This window comes from Rhinatrema bivittatum, chromosome 1 (assembly GCF_901001135.1).
Source record: "Rhinatrema bivittatum chromosome 1, aRhiBiv1.1, whole genome shotgun sequence".
Classification (NCBI taxonomy): Eukaryota; Metazoa; Chordata; class Amphibia; order Gymnophiona; family Rhinatrematidae; genus Rhinatrema; species Rhinatrema bivittatum.
In genome coordinates this window covers 80,467,358-80,488,221 of record NC_042615.1, presented here as the reverse complement: position 1 = coordinate 80,488,221, position 20,864 = coordinate 80,467,358, and the positions used below count along the sequence as shown (strand labels likewise).

At 45.4% G+C, this 20,864-nt stretch overlaps 1 protein-coding gene across 4 annotated transcripts in view; it reads left to right on the top strand.

The window, feature by feature from the left end:
* TMEM192 (transmembrane protein 192) overlaps positions 1-20,864 on the top strand; it is a 126,907-nt gene that overhangs the window by 34,288 nt on the left and 71,755 nt on the right. For all 4 annotated transcript variants that reach the window (XR_003859228.1, XM_029620033.1, XM_029619947.1 and 1 more), the window contains exon 4: positions 8,783-8,917. Coding sequence is in view for 3 of the 4 variants with exons in the window: in XM_029620033.1 (XP_029475893.1) it covers positions 8,783-8,917 (135 nt within the window). In the remaining variant the exon portion in view is untranslated. The remainder of the gene's footprint in view (positions 1-8,782; positions 8,918-20,864) is intronic.

Sequence of the window (20,864 nt, the reverse complement as noted above, 5' to 3'; positions counted from 1 at the left end):
ACCCCTCTTGCCTTAACATTCCTTCATTTCCCTTCTCTGAGAACCCCTTTTTCTGTCAATAAGTAGGATCAATTAGCCTTTACATATGAATGACGACATCCTGCGGCACTGATCGGACTAATCTCTTCAAGCTAGTAGAGCTTTGAGCTCTACTTAGCATGTGTGGGAGTACTCAGGGGTGTTGCCTTTTGAGTGTTTTTTTGTTTTTTTTTTTATACACCTCAGTTTCTTCTTCTTAAGTTGCCTTGATGCCCATGCAGACCCACAACAGCACTTTTCAGTAATATTGGGAAAAAAAAAACCCTCAACGATGAAGTGTGGCCTTCTCTTCTACCATGTCCGGGTAGGTGAAGAAATCAACCATGGTGAGCGGTTTTAAGAGTTGTATCTGTGGCAAGATTATATGCCTCACTGACAGTCAAGAATTGTTATTGATGCCTTGGTTTGGATCATGACCAGAAGAACTGCTATGCCTGTGGATGGATGTCCCCACACTCGCAGAGGTCTAGGGCTCTTGAAATTGAGGAATTCTGTAAATATCTCCAGAGTCGCAGTAGATCCTTATCCCGCAGTGCAGACGTCTGCCTCCTTGGGGAAGGAGCTGAGTGGGAGCTCCTCAAAAACTCTCCCATCCACTAGGCTGAAGCCGTGGGGTCAAGTTCTGCCAGCCTCCTTGCATCAAAAACGAAGCGGCATCAATCACTGGAACCATTGCAGCCTATGTTGAAGAAATCTAAGCATTGTAAGTGCAATGCATTGGCACCGGCTCAGTCAATGTGTTCACTGTAAATCAACTTGCCTGACACAACTTCCACAGATACCAGCGGCACATGACAAATTGAGGCACTCAATGCATGATACTCGATGTGCACCATACACCAATGCATTTGATGTACTGGTGCACTCGATCGATGCTCCAACGCCACACAAGCCTGCAGCTTCCATACATGATCTTGCGATGCACAGTGGAATAACTAATGGTGCAGCTTTGATGCAACTGGCACAATATCGTCAGCCTGCTCTGGACTCGAAATGCATCTCCATAGACCTATCAGCATGCCAAGATATTCAAGATGTCCAAACATTCTACTCCATTGAAGACATTGATGCATCCACCTCAGATTTTGATTTATTACATTACTTTGCCACCACAGCTCTATACAGCCTGTCCTAGATTGGTGGAAGAGGTCAGGTTGCCCCTGCTGCCACCAATAACCAGGGCACTTATCCTACTTAGACTTGTGGCGAACGGGCTTTGCCTGGAGACTGAAACCTAGTGACTTCTATAGTACCACTCACTTCTAATAGGTCACTTGTCCTTATGCAGGAGCCTATCCTGGTTTCAGAAGAGGATGTTCCAACACCTATGCCAGGCCAGAAGACACATCATTTGCTCTACCAAATCACAGACTTGTTGCAGAGTTTCTTTATCTCTGTCCAAGAAGATGGAAGGAATGTTCCAACCTCTCCTCTCTACTCTTGCTATAGCGTTACTGCAGACTGGAGTCTCAATATCACCTACTGGGGGCATTCATTATTAGAAACTTTGCTCAGGGGTACTTCATCATCTATTGCAGCGGATTTGACCAGATTGGAGGTATTAAACCAAGTGGCTCCTTCTTTGATTCAACCAGATGCCCCTCATGGTTTACCCTCTTCATCATTTGAGTCCTGGCTAAGCAACCCTGTACCTTTAGGTTCAGATGGATACTCTACCAGCATAGCCTCCAATCCCCTACTTGGACAACAGTCTCTCTTTTTCAGTGAGATGGTTGCGCAGATTCAGGACCAGAATGTAGTGGTGCAGTTGCTCTCAGCTCCTGAACAGCCCTCCACAGCAAGACCTCATTTCTCTCCATTCAGCGACCCTGCTTCCTTATTAAGCCTTACCAGTTTTTTCCACAATACAATCTACCACACCCTTTCTGCCCAGCGTCAGCAGCCACTTCTGGCCAGACATCCTCAAAAGGAGTGCCGGCAACAGAAACCTGCACAATAGGCCTAACCCAAACCAGGGCCTAGTTTTTGATTCCTCCAAATAATTAGTTTCCAACTCTCCCAGTAGTGGGAAGAATCCAACATATGATGTAGAAGTGGCATGAGATCCCCAGGGATCCCTGGTTCCTTCAAATTGTGCAGTCTGGGTACTGGTTGTATTTCTCTTGGCCTCCAGCATTATTTAGTATTCCATCCGGATCCATCTCATTTCCTGCATTCAACTGGACGTCCAATCGCTTCTCCAACAACGAATGATAGAACAAGTTCCACTGTTTCAACATGCCCTGGGGTTCAATTCCTTATACCCAAGAAAATGGGGGGACTGTGGCCCATTCTTGACTTGAGATACCTAAACAAATATGTAAGCAAGGTGGACCCTTGCTGCTGGGTGAGGTTAATGCAACCTATGGGGCGAGCCCTGTAGGCCCTCACTGATAATTGGCAGAGGCTCTCTTTTGGGAGACTGGTTTAGAGCGTCACCTTTTACCAACTCCTTTCCCCACAGGTTGAGCCCTTGGGATCCAGGGGCTGGCAGGACTTAGGCGAGAGTCTCTCAGAGAACAGGATATACGGTAATCCAGTACCAGGCAAGGGTCAGAGGCAGGCAGCAAGCAAGCAAGTTCAATGTCCATTCAAGGGGTCAGTGGTAGGCAACATAGAGTAGTTGGTATCCAGGCAAGGGGTAATATCCAGTGGTCAATCTGAAGAGGAGACAAGGATGTGGCAGGGCAAGCTGGAGAGACGAGGCAGTGCAGACTGGACAGACAAGGCAAGGCTGTATGGGGCAGGCTGGAAGGACTAGGCAAGTCTGGATGAATAGCAACATGCACCACATTAGGTAGGGAGGACCTGTTGCTGAAGGTAGGTAGGGTCATTAGCTGGACCGTTTTATAGGGCTGAAGATGGTGAGGTCCTTTCTGGACGCTGTAGCAGTTTTCTGCTACAGGCCCTTTAAGGATCGAGACACCGGGCGTGCATGCGCCTATGCAGAGAGCTGGAGGCGATGGTTCTGGTGACGTCTGCTGCGGCGGAGGGGCCCGGGTGCCGGCGGCATCGGGGTGAGTTCACCGGTTTGCGGAGGCATACTGCCAGCTGCCAAACAACAGTACCCGCCTTAATCCCTCTCCTTAAAGTCCTGGGCTTTGGCTTCTGGGGAAAGCGACAATGAAACTCTCTAACCAACAGGGGATCTTGAAAGTTGTTGTGGGTTGCCAGGCGTTCTCCTTGGGTCCGTAATTTTTCCAGGCTGTGAGAGATCCTCAGGTCTGGCAATGGCTACAACAGCCCCCAAAGTTGGGCTCAAGTGGTCCTGTGTTGCGTGCAAGCAGGACAGGATTCCACATTCTTTTTTTAGGTCACTTCTTACTTGAGGTCACCAGAAGTGACAAGGGAGGAATTCACGGCTGCGGTTGATTCACGGATGCGTGAGTTGTGAGCCCATTTCAGTCATTTTTGTGCAGCCACTTGGGTACTACGGTCTGCCCAGGGTGTGGCAGCAGCGACGATAACCCTCACTGGGTCTATAATGTATCGAGGGATCTCTGGGGTATCTTCTGCCTAGCAGGACCGCAAGAGGGCACCTGCGCTCTGGTTTTTACCTGCCAGTCGGTAGCACAGCTCGAAGTCTAATCGATTTGAAAAAGAGAGACCTGTCTGGGATTTAGCTGTTGCACTTGTTGTAGATACTGTAGGTTTTTATGATTGGTATAGATCGTGATCCGATGCTTGCCTCTTTCAAGGTGGTATTGCCGTTTTTCCAGCATTATTTAAATCGCAGGCGGATGCAAAATTATGCACATTTGCCACATAATTACTGCAGAGTTTTGAAAAATCCGCCACAGAATTTGCTAACTCTTGCCGCAGAATCTTGAAAGATCTGCTGCGGGAAACTAGGGGCTCTGTACTGAGCTCAGAGAGCTGGTTCTGCGTCAGTGCTGTCAGATGATGTCACCAACATGTTATAGCTGTGTATGGAGGGCATACTTACACTCTTTTCCGATTTATTATTATTTTTTAATTTAACTTGTTGCCATTTTCTTTCATGTAGTAGAAAGATTTGATTGGTGATAATGCAGTGTGTTAGGACTGTATTAGATTAATGGACTTTAAACTGAAATCTATTTCTGTTCCGCATCCCTCCCTCCCACGCCCCCCTCCGTAGGTTTGATGAGGAAAGTGCTGTGTAGTCCTGAGGATGTACTTGTGTGAAACAAGGTAGGGCCTCTTTTTTACATGTCAGAACCATAACGAATGAGAATGTGAAATCGGTAGATTATGAGCCCTTTGGTATGTGAGATAAAGGGAAGTTATCCAAGAGCTTTCGGCCTATAGCACTGATGTTAGGGAAGATCATACACTGATCTCACCACTAGGCGGCACTCTAAGGATAAGAATGGGCTTGCCCGATATGTACAAAAGACCAGGCAAATTCAGATGTTGCTGGTATGTAATATGATAGAATGTCCCTTTCATAAGAACACCAAGGGACGTGCTTTTTCAGAGAGAGTTTTCAGGCTTAGCGATAGATTTTTTTTTTTTTTTTTTCTGACACACTTCCGAATGCGTTCTTTGGTCCTTGTGTGTCAGTCTTCAAATGGAAGAGGTGGGACTACAAATCCCATAGTGCAGTAGGATGTAAGTGCAAAACCCAGAAAAAGTCAAGTGTCACCCTCTCTAAGAAAATGGTCTGTTGGCAGCTCTTTTAGTAGCAGGTCAAGAAATTCTTCTGAGCAGAACGTGCTTCAAACAGTAATTTGCTTCTCTGTGCAGTAATGAAATGCTCCTGGAATGACTTTGGGGAGGAGGGGAACAAGATTCTAAAGGTAAAATGTTCTTTTACTTACAGCTTTATAATGAAGCATCAGTGTTAGAATTCTGCATTGCCATGCATGAGACCTTTTTTATTATTACAAACTTTAAATAGCACTTTGACAGGCTGATGCAGGTAGCTGAGTGTTAAAACACTGTGCACTTGATTTCAGCATATGATTTTAATGTTCACCTTAAATATATTTTTTTAACTTCTGTTGCAGTAAGGAGCAAATGCACCAGGAATTAAAAACTGCCCCTAAACTTTAAAATGTCAGTACTTATCTGGCTAAGTAGTAGTGAATTGCACCAGATAGCTGTTTAAATCTGTACTTATCTGGTTAAGCAGCAGCAGCTGCCAACACTTACTCGGTGTTCCTGATTTTATTTTTTTTTCCCCCTTTTTAAACCTTTTTTTTTTTTTTAAGTAGCACTGGAAACTTAACTCCAAGTTTAACCCAGGAGTTAAGTTTCCAGCGCTAAAAATAGTGCACAGGCCAGATGAGGTGTCTCTGTATCAGGGAATACTGCATAATGCTCTCATTTGCATGGGATTTCCATGCAAGGATGCTAAGCAGAACTCCAGTTTAGGGATGCACATTTTCTGCATGCAAAATTCCTTGCTGCATTAGCAGTAAATTTTGCACACAGCAAATGTGTGTTAGACTGCAGGCAGAAAGGCACCTTTGGCTGAATGCATCTTTCTGCATCAGCCTGCAAAATCCGCTCAGACTTTTTTTTTTTTTTAATGCTTTAGATACCCTCATATACACACACGCACCACATTTAATGCCGCTGCGTGAAACACATTCGTGTTAAAAAGAGTAGTCTAATTGTTTTCTTTTTAATGGTGAAACTGTGCAGGTAGATTGTACAAGCATCTCCTTGAAAAGCAAGTGCAAGACTACAGATTTAAACATGAAGGGGAGGGGAGAGAATTTATATCCCCTGAATCTTGTGAAAAATCAAGAATGTCAATTGAAAAATGTGCGTTAGGATAACCCTGCTATTGCATAGTATTTTCAACTGAAAAAGATTATATTCTTCCTGGAAGCAGTAAACTATTATATACATCTTTCTTTGTCAGGTATATGACAAATGGAAAACTTTTTTCTCTTCTCCTTCAGGAGGTGGTTAGAGCAGTGAGATGAGAGCCAGGGAAACCATAATCTAAATCCACCCCCAACTGACACTCCCTGGGCAAGTCACTTTATCTCCTGTTGCCTCCAAAACTCACTTATAGGCTGATGCAATATCGGCACGTGGAAAACGGCGCTCATGATTGAGCACCCGCTCTTCTAACGTGCGCTTATTGACCTCTCTGTTCGGCTCTCGATGCAATATGCAAATGGGCTGCCGCAGGAAAAAGGAGATGCTGGGGAAATTGTGCGCCCCTAGTGCCTCCTCGGCAGCAGGTGCCCAGGAGAGGTGGCTGTCAGCGGGTTAGGAAAACGGACACTCAGTTTTGCAAGCTTCTGTTTTCCTAACCTGTGCACTAACCTGACCACTGGTGCACTTTTTTTTTTTTTTTGACAGTTCTAATTTTTCAGTTCCTCCAACTTAATATCGCCACATCGGGTGCACATATTTTTTTTTGCATTGGGGGAAATAGCTAATAGCTTCATCAACATGAATTTACATGTGATGAGAGCTCTTAGTTACATGTGCGATTGGACGCGCTAATCTCAGTTTTACATCGGGGGTTATGGACACGTGTCGAGCCGTGTACTGCCCACAGCACACGGTATTACATCGGCCCACTAGACTGTAAGCATTTTAGGACAGGGGCTTAGTGTACCTGAATATTACTAATACTTTAAGCTATTATTTAAAATATTTATAGCCTGGCTTTCCAATGTTCAAGGCGGGGAACAAACTCAACAAACCTACAGGTCGATCCAGTAAAGTTCAGTTGAAGATTTCTCGTCTGTAACGAGCTCGCTGCGCACAATTCGGACGCGTAAGGCAAACCAGCGATACAGTCTCCAGTTTTGCGCGTCCGTAGCGTCCGTAGCGCTTCTTAAAACAGACGCGTAACCCTTCCCGCACCCGGCATGTAAATGAACGAATTAGCTGTATAATGAAGGAATTAGCTATTCCCCTCCGATACCGTAACGGGCACTCAGGTTCTCTCATTAGTAACGCACTGTTTTGCCGCGGCCGTAACGTGTTAGTTTACCGCCTCCCCCTAGTAGGAGTTAGGACTGTGAGTCTAGTAACAAATCCATCGACACCGCTTAAGATACTCAAAAACAATAAAACACAATTTTAAAAAAAAGCGATACAGAGATGATCGAGAAAATGTAATGATGTGGGACACATAAAACCTGTCAGAAGAAAAAATAAAAAATTTTAAATACCTGTCGGAGGGCCGCGTGGTTCCAGGCGGCCGGCGGTGGCGGGAGCCGGGTGGTCGCGTGTTAAATCTAGGCCGCGGGCGGGTGGGCGCCTGTTCCAGGCAGCGGCGGCGGGGGGACACGCGTTAGTTCGAGGCGGTCGCGTGTTAAATCTAGGCCGGGTCCGCACAGGCGCGCATTCATTTACTGCCGGTGGGGGCTGCCCGGCAGCCCCCACCGGCAGTGAATGAATGCGCGCCTGTGTGACCCCTGCGATTCGGCGCTCACGGCGTGACGTCACGGCATGTGACTGCCTTGAGCGCCGAATCGCAGGGGTCGCACAGGCGCGCATTCATTCATTCACTGCCGGTGGGGGCTGCCGGAGAGGCAGCCCCCACCGGCAGTGAATGAATTCATTCATCCAGGCGGAGGAGCCGGCTGCTTTCGCCACCGGCTCCTCCGCCTGGATGAATGAATGCGCGCCTGTGCGGACCCGGCCTAGATTTAACACGCGACCACCCGCCGGCCGTCTCGAACTAACACGTGTCCCCCCCGCCGCCGCTGCCTGGAACAGGCACCCACCCGCCCGCGGCCTAGATTTAACACGCGACCACCCGGCTCCCGCCGCCGCCGGCCGCCTGTACCCACGCGGCCGTCTGAAACTAACGTGCGTCCACCCGCCGCCCCCCCCCCCCCCCCGCCGCCCGGAACAGGCGCCCACCCGCCCGCGGCCTAGATTTAACACTCGACCACCGGCCCCCCCGGATCCCGCCGGCCGCCTGGACCCACGCGGCCCTCCGACAGGTATTTAAAAATTTTGATTTTTACACTTCCTGGTGCCTGTCATTTCAAATGTCATTTGAAATGACAGGTACCAGCGCACCCAGGTTAATGTATAGGCGCTGTATTAAGCGCCTATACAGTAAAATGGGTTACGCGGGCATAACCCTTCCCTACCGCTTTAAAGCCGCGGCATGCATTTGCATGCGATTAGAGGAGAGTATCGGGGAGTTAGTGAAGAGAACTGTGCGTGCGGGGAGGAAGGGTGCGCCTGACACTACCTGATACTACCGCACTGTTTCTACCGCGGCCTTACTGGATCGACCTGCTAGGTATTAATTGGAAAGTCAGACTAGAATTTGAAAAAAATAAAAATCTTTTCTAGGTACCAGGAGCTTGCTTAAAATGCAAAGAAGGCCTTTTTTAAAAAATTTCATGAAGCCACATGTTCCAACATTTTGTTCTATTGCTTTCATTTTTTTTTTTTGTCTTTTAATGAATTGTATGCAAGGTGAAACATGTAATCTTTCTTTGAAGGTACACCATATAACTTGTCTATACCTTATCCTCTGGGTAGGGGTGGGGGTGCGGTTTCTGTGCTTTGTGTCTAAGGCTAAACACCTTGAGATAGCCAGTTCCATATTATGTCTGACTCGTAGGTTTTAAGAGGATTTTATCAGTTACTATGGCTGGGAATTCTTCTGTCCTTGGCTGGCTGGGAAACTTCGCCTTTCATGCGTGTGTAACCGTGAGAAGGATGTGTCTTGGGCAAGAATCCTGGCTTATTGTGTCAAGTTGTGACTCTCCAGATGCTGCAGATGGGCTAAAATGCTTTTTTCCTGTGTTTTTTTCTTTGTCAGGCAGTGCATCCCTGCTCCTGATCCTGTCGATAGAGCATTCCTTTCCTGACTTCTGGGACCTGTATCTCTACCTAATGCTGGGCGTGCTGGGGTTGGAGCTGAGTTTTTCACTGGTGTACCTTGGCGTTTACACAGGTGAGAATGGCCATCATTGCCCTGCTGTTAGTGTCACCTGCTCACAATGGCCCTTAACGCCATACTTCCTGCTGGCAGAGACATCACAATACCTTCGGGGGGGGGGGGAGTGGAAGGTGCTTCATTGAAACCCTGAATTTAAACTGCTGTCTTTTTTAACATCTGCACTCTTCATTGTTGAGGCTCTTTCTTTACAATAAAACCAAACCAGGAAGCACTTAACAATTGTAAATATATATTGTATATAAAACAGTGATGTTTGCATGTAAGTCTAAATATATTTTATCACCAGCTTGAGGATAGTTTTTTCATTGGGTTCTTTTACCAGGAGGCTTCCTGTGAAGTGACCAGCAAGGACCAGGTTTAGCTTTTTATCTAGTTCAGTGGCATAAATCAGTACAGACGATAAACTAAGACATTTCTGCCTGTTGCTTATAAGGATATGAAGTGACTCTTTTTACTATTATTTATTTATTTATATCCCGCGCCCACCAAGGTCGGGGTGAGTTACAACGAAACATTCATAATTAAATATCACAAACAAACATAGAAACGATTAAGACAAATTACTAAAAATAGACATAAAATATTAGATACAATGAAATAAAAACAAATAGAGTGGCATAAAAAATTAACAAAAAAGGAATATTATATACATTGGATCGCATAGGTCTGCAAAAGCCTGATTAAATAAGTAGTGTGTTAAGGCTTTTTTGAATTCTTTTGGGCTGCTCAAAGTTCTCAATGTAAATGGTAATTGAATTCCAGAGGATCGGACCTGCGATGGAAAATGCCCGTTCACGAGTTGTAATGAATCTTGTTAGCCTCGGTGAAGGAATTTGCAATAAGAATGGATTCCTTGACCTTAGCTTTCTAGGAGGGGGTGTACCAATGAAGGCTAGCCGATAACCAGTCGTTGCTATTGTTATGGATGACGTGTATAATAGAATTTTATATTTTATCTGCCGTTTGACCGGTAACCAGTGTAGATTGAATAGGATAGGGGAAATATGTTCGCAAATTTTGGTATTGGATAGTAAATGGGCTGCAGCATTTGGTGGATAAAGGGAGTCCGTCATAATGTGAGTTATACTTTTGTATGTAGCTGGTTTAAAATAAATGTTCTCCAGCTGCCCTCAGCCAGATAACTTTATTTGGGAATATTTAGCAGGATTTTTATTCCACTGACTATCCACCACAAGTTATCTGGCTAAATTTAGTCTGATAACTTGTCTGTTCGCCGGCTTACTGAATATTGACTTCTACTGTGTATGTACTTGTAATTGTTAGAAGTGTTGAAAGATTGTTGTGTGTTTTGTTAAGCTTTCCTGTGGACTATTTTTCATGGAAAATCCATATCCTTAATACTCACCAATACACTCTGAATCTTGTTTTCCCGTAGGCACAGAATGGCCTTGGGGTATGGTTTGACATATCAGGCCCTTGGTCTTTAGTATTGTTTTCTTACTTTTGTCACCTTCCCTCTCTCCAGAGGCATTGACTGAGTGACTACCCAGATGCCAGGACGCTGGAATCAGGGGAGGTCTCTTCCTAAGCCTTTCAGTATCATATGGTGGTCAGTTAAGGATGTTCAAACCATGCAGCTGTTCACCCTAGCATACAGTCTCTGTAGCACACCTGGAAAAGGAACTTTCTGCAGTTTGGGTCTGATGAGGGGGGTTGCAATGAAATGTTAGTGTACTTAACTTGCCTTGGGTCTATTTAATTTTACAAATATTTGCTTGCTCCAGAATTCTTTGCAGGCGCTGATACCTATTAGACCAGTATTAGAAGGGTGGTGTGCATGAGCTGTCAAGACCACATTGGTCCGTTCCTCAGAGTACACTTTGCTGGATAAACATATCCCTGTTCTATATAATTGGCCTGCTGATGGTAAGAGCTGCAAGCCTGTACCTTGGATTCACTGACGCCTAATTCAGACTGTTCTGTAGCCGAGAGGCACACAGCAGTGGTAGCTATTTTAACAGAGAGCAAGCTGTTTGCAATGCCTTGGTAAAGCAGGGTTATGCTCATCCTGATGCTGGGAAGCCAGTGAATATTGGAGACGTTTTTAGCCTGCACCACCTGCTCTGATCTCTTCTGTCAATAAGGCTGCACTATGCAGCTTGATGGTAGGAAGTATGTGAAGAGTGAAAATACTCTTCATTCACGTTCTTGCACTGGAGCAGAGTGATCATTTCCAGCTATGATAAGGGGGACTCTGTGAAGCTATTGATCTCCTTTCTCAGCCTGAAGGACTCTGTTTAGGGCTGCATTTCCTTATTCTGTTAGTGCAGGATTACTGCTGGAACTAATGAGTAGTGATACTCCTCCATCCCAGTTTGGAGGAGAGATGGTGATAATTCTATGAACTCATTACTGTGATGAGGCAAGTTTCTCACAGAGCCAGGAACAATCTAGACATGGGGAGCAAGTACTGAGACCACAGAAGATGCTGTACAGAAAATCCCAGAGGAAGAAGAGAAGCAGAAAAAGAAGTAATGTTGCTTTAAGAGAGCAGAGCAGAGAACAGGAGGCTACTGGGAATTTGTAGCCTTAGGGAGACTTAACTTAAAGTGAGGAGTTAAGGAGCTGATGGCAGAGGAGTCATGATATTAATTGGGGGACTCCAGGTGATGGATTTGCTTAGCAAGAGCAGGCTGTCTTTTGAGGGGGGAGCCTGTAGAGCAGAGACTGTTAGGAGGTGGAGAGCAGCCAGAGAAGCCAAGGGCTGGTTGGAGCTGGACTGTGGCATGCCAAGAGCTATCACTCTAGGTGAGGATATCCATGGACTGGAGAACTTTTTTGGCTTGAGGCTAGCATTGTGTCGGGGAAAGAGGAGAAGGCTGTTTTGGTTGCCACAGAGTCTTTGCCAGCCTGTGTTTAAATGCTTGCTGTACATGTTCGGAGTGATGTTTCAGGGATGTGGAATTGTGCTTTTATCTATGAAAGAACAGAGATTGAAGGAAAATAAAGACACCATTTGCTGCAAGTCCTTGGCTAGGCTATTTTATGGTGATCTGACAAGTACTCAATGCGGACATAAGCGGTGACTTGTCACAATTACACAGGGGCCTACATTCTAACTTTGTATTAGTGTAGCCTCTGTCCCGTTTTTGGCCTGGGGAGGGGGGCATATAGGGAGTGCCTTGGACCATGTAAGGCCCCTGGGGTTTGTGCACAGGGAGTTTTTCACTGGGGGATCTTTTGCACACCAAAAATCACTCCTCAGTCCAGCACTGTAGTTCAGTGAAAAACTTTACTGATAAAACTGGTGGCAAAACACAAAGTTCAAAAGTCCACAGCGCAAAAACAAAAATCAGTCTCTTTCCTATTCTCCCTCAAACAGGTCATCTCTTCTGGGAAGCTACCCTTTTCCTCCCTGGGTTCTTCCAGTACCAGTTTGGTAGCTGTAATCCTCCCTCTGCAATCGTATTGCTCTTTCACTGATCTCTCAATGGAGTTGTGGGCTGATGGTAGATGAATCAGTCTTTGAGTCTAGTGGCCTTCCCAAGCAGGCCGCCCTTTCCCCTGGCACCTGCCAGTACACCGATCCACCTCTCTCTCTTTGGACTCCTAGACACTCCACTTTGGCATTCTTCTCCTTCAGCTCGCACCTCTTGGGACCTTCTCAGTTGGAGACAGGTCCTAATGAGTCCCTCAGTGGAAGAGGGCTCAGACTACCAGGACTTCACAACTTGGAATCCTCACTTCTCAGCTCTCAGTAATCCACCCAAGACGACTCCCTGCTTCCAGCCGGGAGAAGGGTTTTTTTTACCATTACTTCACACCACCCAATGGGGAGTGGTACTCCTTCTCAACACACTGACACTGCTCTGACCTCACCAATGGGCAGAGTACGTTGAGATCCCAGACTTACTGAGGGCACTCTGACCAGCTGAAGTCACATTCTGCATGATGGATGAATAGTAAATTACCTACAGGGGTAGCTTTTGACATCCTGTTACATGCCCCCCTCCCCCACAGTTCAAAGCGTTAGGGGTATAATGCAAATAATGACACATGCTTTCAATACCATAGAAAGATCGCATGTCAGTAGCAACATCCCATGATGGTCCACCTCAATAACATCAAATAGTCATTAATTACATGTCAATCCCTTTTAAACTGGCAGGCTTTCCCAGTTATTCTTCACTGTTAAATTACTATCTCCTTTTCTTCTGTTCCAAGTTGAAATATGTCCCTGTTTTATTGTAACTCCAATTTTCCCTTCTTTTAGCACTTGTTAATGTTTTTTATCACTTTATTGTTGTTCACTCCTTGTTATTTGTAAACCGGCATGATGCGATTCCCTTCGCGAATGCCGGTATAGAAAAGACTCAAATAAATAAATAAATGTCTGCACAGGTTGTGACCTTCTATGACTTTTGGAGATTATACACCAAATCCTGTAAAGAAATTTCCAGGTTAGTAAACACCAGCACACTCACATAGGGAGCCAGGCAGTCTGAAACACAAAATCCAGATTAATCAACAGACACATGAAAAATACAAATTTAACAGAACAGTGCAGGAACAACAGTTTTTATTAATTTTGAGAATCTTTATAGAAATGGAGTTTATTTTATGCATTTTTCAAAATTTCTAGGTTTTGAATTTGTTCAAGATTTTCAGTTTTTTTTCCCTCTTTTTTTTTTTTTTTTCTTAATCAACCTACATCTCAAATATATATCAATCAGTCTTTAACCAAATAACTAGTCTTTGATCTGATGAGCGATAATATTCTGTTCTTCTGCCTTCCTTCTTGTGAAAGTCATCCAGATTTCTTATTGCCCATACTCCCAAACAACTAGATGCTAATTTCAGGATTGCATTGGCACTCTTGTGCCACAGGGAACCTGATAATATTCCATTGGGTCAGCTCTAAAAACAACCACCTCGAGAGGAACTTCCAGAAGTCAACAGGGCTCCTGTAAAAGAATACAGATAAACAAAGGACAACAAATAGGCAAGTTCTTTAGTTCAGTCTTTTGCATTTGCCCCTGAATGGTTCTTCTGTCTCCTCCCCAGAATAAGGATCCTGTTGTGGTTGGGTGGCTGGTCAGAAAATCATTTTATATTTCATCCAACGGTCCATGGAGAAGCCTTGCATTCTATTTCCCCCTTCCTAAGAGTTTTGGGATCTGGAACTAGGCATACTTCATAATATCCAGGATCCTGGACATGCAAAAACAGTTCCTCGGCTTCCACAGGCAGGCTCAAACTCCTGAGGGTCTCCTGGCTCAGGACAGTGCACAGTCTCATCTCATCACCAGGATATCTTCATCCAAACTCACCTGGACATAGCCTTGCATCATTGAGGCTTCTGTCAAACTCATAATCTCTCTATCTGGACTCACACCTCAAAATCGAAAGGATCAGGATCCCTGTCTGCTGTTACAGTAGACTTGGTAGCTAGCATAGTCAGCCATGGTGTTCATCTCAGCTAACTCAGCCACCTGAATCTGTACAACAGTTCTGCAGTCCTCTCCTCTTCTAGGTCTTCTAACAATTCATCATGGGTGATTTACAGCTGTAACATATCTACCCCCAATGTCTCACCTGTGATAGCGACACCAGGTGCAGGGGCTTCCATCGACTCTGGCTACATCAGTGGCAGATATCACTGAAAACTTGCATGCCAGCTATCACATCACTAGTCTCAGCTAGGCCTTCACGATGTCTGGTCTCAACCGGTTCGACTGGCCCTGAGGGACTCATTTCCACACTTCTAGGTTCCCTTCCACTTTGTACAGGAGCTGGTACATAAGTGGGGCCTGGCATCCCTTAGATCTCAATGGAGTCAGGCCAAGTTCCTGCAAAGCATGATAGGGCAGGCACAAAGTGTCCATTCCATCCAAGCTGGAGCTGCGGGCAGTAAGGTCGTCCAGTGGGGAATGTGGATGGCTCTTCCTTGGGGCTGACTTTTCCGTATGCTTATCTCCCCAGATTCCTTTGAACCAGTGGCACTGTTGTTGAACTGCTGTCTTGTGCTCTGTGCCCTGCGATACCAGGCATTGGCTCCTCTACGCTGTCTGCCATGTGTAGCTCATTGCTCTCTCTCTCCTTGCATGCACTGCATTGGTACATACGCTTCCGTCACTTTTATGCCCTTTGCTGATGTCGCATGGCTCAGCTAGGGCTACTCCAAGATGATGTGGCACATTAATCTGGCATCCTTCCCAGAATGCTTCTTGCAGGCGGGCAGATTTGGTGAGTTAAACCTTGGCACTAAAATGGCAGCAGCCATCTCAGATATCCCGATCTCCACAACACTTTGTTGGATTTGGCTGAAATCTTCGCGTGCCCTCCCCAGGTAGGGAGGACATTGCCAGGACTCCCCAAAATCCCACAAAACCCTGTGAGCTCCATCTTAAGCACCATTGTTTTAGCTCCTGTCCTGTTTTGAGGAGGGTCATGGGCCATGCAAAGCCCCATGAATGTCCCCAGGTTCCCGCACAGGGGGTGGAAATCAAGTTTTCAAGGCCTTTAGGATTATGTACTGATGGAGGGCGGGGAGGGCTCTTCCTGCACCTAAGTCAAGCATTCCAAAAAGATCATGTTTATACCAGCTGTGGTGTTCAAAATAAAAATCTTTTCTGACTGATGGCAGGGAAAGTCCAAAGTCCAAAAATGCATTTCTAAATAGTGTTCACACTGTAACTCAGTCGAAAAAAGTCACCAAAAATAAACACTTTCACTTATTTACACTTCTTCCCCAAAACAGGCTAGATCTGTGGGACAGATACCCCTTCTACTCTGGGCCTCCCAGTACCTGTTGGGTAGCTGCAATCAAGGTCTTTATCTCTTGTTCTCACTTTTCTTTTTCTCACATTTTAGCAGAATCAACCTCTGACTCGGGTAATCTTTCCCGGCCAACTACCCTTCCTATGGTGCCTCCCAGTATACTGGTCCACCAGGCTTTCCAGGGAAATCCTTTTCTCCTTGGGACTCCCAACTTTACTCTGGCAGATTTTCTCAGATTAGATTGTCCTTCCTCTGACACTTCCTAGTATATTCGTCCCCAGCTCTTAGGATCCTCTTCTCGCCATCTTCTGAGCGCCTGTCCTGGAATCCTTCTCCTCCTCCACTTCTTTGAGCCTTCTTTTGGCAGGGGAAGGAGCTATGGTGTCTCTCTATGGAGAGATGACTCCTAATACCAGCAGGACTCCAGAACTTAGAATCCTCCTCTTACTGCACTCCAGCCCGTCCGTCCCTGTGGCATGATAAGGCGCCTCAAGTGCCTTCCATGAGGAGAGACTTCTCCTTCAGGCCTAAACAAAGGCTGATTCTCAACTCTCCTTGTGTAACATGGGCATAAGAGTTCTGTTAAATCTCAAATTCCTCCCAATGGGGAGTGGTACAGTACACTGACCTCACACACAGGGGCAGGGTCTGAATGGAGACCTCTGACTCTGCTGGCAGAATGACCTGTTGAGGTCACAATTGCCATTCCACTGAGGTGCAAACACAGCTACAGGTGGTAGAACTTGTCATCCTGTTACATCAGCATGCATGTTAAACATAGGAAGCTGGGTCTTGTCTTGGGGGCGGGGGGGTATTTAAGGGAGATTCTCTGTCAGGGGTTGAGGACTGGGGGCAATTTCCTGCCATGGGGATTTGCTTCGTTATGCTAATTGTCCCTTTTAACTTGGGCCAGTTAGATCAGAATTGCAGGGTGCAGCCAACACTGGCTGTACTCACTTTAAGGTGGCCATTTTAGCACAGCTGTATTCAGCTTCTTTTGGTCTTAGTACATAGCACGTTAAATCAAAATAAATAAATAGAACTGGCATAACAGATTTATAATGCAGATCAGTACATGGGTCTCATAGTATCACATTATGGTTCAGACAGATTTAGTGTGGTCAGCTGTGTTTCCATTACAGAATTTTCTGACAATAGTGTACTCATAATCATGATTATTATTTTTTTGTTAGTGCAAAAGAACAAGTGAAAATGTGCAGTTCTGGAAAATATGTATGTATCCAGTTTTGCAAATGCATACGGCTGGCTGTTATCTGAAAGAAGTTAGCTTTAATCTTTTTTGAAATTCTGGGAACAGCAAATTAGAGAGCAAGGCTATTGAAATCTGTGCACAGTTGTGCAGTGTTTGTAGACACTGAGACTATTCAATTTAAATACTGAGTGTAATGTATTCTGCTTAATGCTCTTTTTAAGAGCACCTTGTAAGTTTAAGATTACATTATTATGGTTTCTTTACCAGATGCTGTGATATTTTGTTGAAAGGTACATTTCTTCCTCTTAGAAAATGAAGGTTATTCCCATGTGCATTCCTGACTGTTCTTTTAATGTTCTTTTAAATGGGATAAGAATGCTAGGTTGCCACTTTCATCAGGCGTATTGACTTTTAAATGGGCTGATCAAGACAGATTAGTGCAAGGTGGATTTTGGTCCATTCTAGCGTGAGCTTATCTGTTCCTTGCATTTATGGAAATGCACAGAGTAGAAGAACAATAGTATGAATGCTAACTGCACCACTAAGAGAACGTAAGCAGGTCAGGCAAGCTACTTAGATCTAGCCATTTAGACTGCTGCATCTCCAAGTTGGTCTACCGAAAAACACAATTGCCAGGCTGCAGGCCAAGCAGAACGCAGCTGCCATTATAGTGACATGAAGTGCAAGGTAGAATAATGTTTCACCCGTTCTGCATTGGCTTCACATATATTAAATTTTAAAATTCTTTGTTTAGCATTGCAGGCCTTCCACAGTATAGGCCCAGTTCATCTCGGGGAGAAGATCATCAAGTATCTGCCCTCTTAGTCACTTTAGTTGAGTAATGCAATAAATCTGGCTGTTCCCTTTGTTAAAAAAAAAAAACAACCCAAAACTTAGTTAAAACCAGATTCAGGGATTTTTCAGGAGTAGTGTGAGGTGTTTCTGGAATTTGCTTCCATTGGAGTTGAAGGCAATTGATGATTGTCCTATTGCAAGCTAAAAAATTAAACATGAATTTTCAAGACTTAGGTGCATAAAAATAAGCATATACTGTGTAAACATCTGTGTGGTTTCTTTTCAAGTTTTTTCTGAAATGCAATTGAGAATTAAAAAAAAAAATTAGCATGTATGCATGTAAACAGCATAAATTTTGCGTATATGCTATTTCATAAACTTAAGGGCCATGAGTAAAATTGTGCATGTAAAAAGGTGGGCCAGGGTATTCTAGGCTAACATTTACCCATGTAATTTGCTATTTTATATGCATGTACTCCCGTTTATTCAAACCTGCTTTACATTTGGAGTAAGTTATTATAAATGTATTAAAAGTGAAGTGTGGGGTCTGGGTGAAATGGGGGAGGCTTTTTAGACTGAAAAGCCAGGAGGGTCTCGATGGACTGGGCACACTGGTAAACTAATTGGTAAAACCTGGAAATGTCATTGTCATGCTCATGTTAGAAAATCTCGTGACTTATATGTGTAAAACCCAATTTGGGGGAGGGGGTAAATGCATGTAAATTACCCAGGTAGAATCTCTACATGTATATTTTTGTTAGATGTAAAAATATGCTAGTATAGCAGTTGCTTGCTGCTTAGCTAGATAAATCGTAATTTGTCTGGATAAGTAGTGGCTACTTAGCCAGGTAAGTCTTAAGCGCTACTTCTCTGGTTATGTCAGAAAAGTCTGAAAGTGCAGGTAAGTCTCTCAAATAGAGTTACTTATGTTGATAAATAGCTCTCTTACTTATCTGTCCAACTCACTTATCTGTATAAATAGCACTTTTCAGACATATCCAGCTATCTGATTTAGCTAGATAAATAGTGCTTTTAAAGTTTATCTGGCTAAGTATTAGTTGGATAAATTGGAACTTAGCTGGATAAAATCAAATTTGTCCAGCTAAGTGCAATATGTATTCTTTTTGCATGCCCGTGCATGTTTCAGGGTACATTTTCACATATTTTATAACTTGTGTATATCATATATAGTGCAGGTTATAAAATACTGGAATAGATTTTTGCAAACCTATATTCATGGTTTTACAGTTGGCGTACACGCATGTAAGTATTGAATTAGAACTGGTGAGCTCAAATTTGTGCATTAAGCACTGAAACCTTTTCTTCTAGCCAGTGAAGGCGGAGTGAATACCCTCATCAACACTTAGACACAGAAGAGTGCAATATGCCATCTATTTTGATCCATCTACAATGCGTTTGATACCACAGTTCACACCTTGACAAGAATCCATCGGAGCATGCTGTATGGCTTGATTGTGAGCCAGTAATCTATGTGATGATGTCCATGAAAAGTTGGCAGACGTCCCAAGTCTAGATGATCACCTTTTCGGAAATAAGCGTAAAGAAACTGTTGCTCAAATAAAAAAACAGAATGTGACAGTCCAGTCCCTCTCTAAGGGACAAGAAAAGTCTTCGGCAAGGTACCCTTACTGTTGCGCTGCGGTGGAAAGGAGCACTAGGGGGCACTCCCCAGAGCGGGGCGAGGGATGTGTGCCCTTGCGGCAAGACTAAACCTAGTCTGGGACTGGAGCTTAGAACTCTGAAGACAAGACGTGGAGCTTGGAACATAGGGATGAGACAAGGCGAGCAAGGTCCCTCAGGTGCCCTAAGCAGCCCGTAGGCTGGTCACGGACCACACTGTCCTCTGCGCGCCCTACTCAGCTGGATGGCTAGTCACGGACCACGAGAGGAGCAGGCACGCTCTGGATGTGGACAGAGGTCAGGACAAGTTACCCCTTGGATTCTCGAGCAGGAACAGGAATAGTCTTTAAAACCACGGAACTTGGAGCCGGAATCTCGGATCAGGTAAAAGCAAGGAATCTCCGGAGGCACAGGTACTCAGGACCTGGGACTAGATGGAGACATCAGGACTGGAACAGCGGAGCCAAGGAAGAACAGGACGCAGTGAAGTCCAAGGGAGGAGAAGCTCCCAGGAGGACTAGCTCCTTGCCAAGGTGAGGAAGGACTGGCTGAAGAGCCCTTTTTTAGGGCTGAAGTCAACTCCCTGGGAGGAGTTCAGGAGGACCACACCTGTGCTGGCCCTTTAAATCAGGAGAAGAGAGGCAGGCCCGCCCCTAGTGGAAGCTGGGCAGGACCCTGGACAGCGGCGTCCCTGCTGAGCAGGAGGAAGCTGGACCTCAGGGCAGGCCATGACGTAGGAGGCGGCCTCTGGGCCGCGCATGGAGGACAGAGGGTGGCTCCAGCCATAAAAGAGGAGCGGCTCCAAGGTGCAGGCAAGGCCGGGTCTTCTGAGGCCTCCGGGCTGTGGAATGGCAGCGGCCCGGAGGCCTGCGGCTTCTGCGGTCTCTGGGCCCCGGCTTCTGCGGTCTCTGGGCCGCGAAGGTAAGCACCTCCCGTGGGTCCAGCCGCAGGAGGAGCGCAATACTTGCTACTCTTTTAAAAGGCCATATTGACAGAGATGCCCCATCTGGCTGTTTCAGTGATACCAGATGTCACCTCTGCTTCCGCAACAGCAACAACGTCTGTGTCGCGTTTGACAGCGTGAGTGCCATCAACAAAAAAAAAAAAAATACAAGTTCAACCAAAGCTTGGGCCAAGTTTTTGACCACCTTTCAAACCCAGCACCTATCTTTACTGGTAGGAGGGAGAATCCAGCAGTACCTGGAGAGGTGGCAAAAGATCACCAAAAATTGCTGAGTTCTCAAGATTGTGGAGCCTGGCTACTGCTCTTTTCTCCTATCTCCCATGCTTCCTCATTGCTCAACCTTTAGTCCAGATCTGTCTCACTCTCACTACTGGAAGTGGAATCACTCCTCAAACAGTGGGTAATAGAATCTGCTCCTCCCCTTTACCCATGGACCGCCCATTGCTCCTACCATGTGACAGAGGCCGGCCAATGGCACCGATAGCCTGTCACATGGAAAGGGCAAAGAGCCATCGGCGCCATTTTGATTACTGGCAGTCGACGGCCCGAGAGCGGGAGATTGCTCCCGGGTCCTCCTACTGGACCAC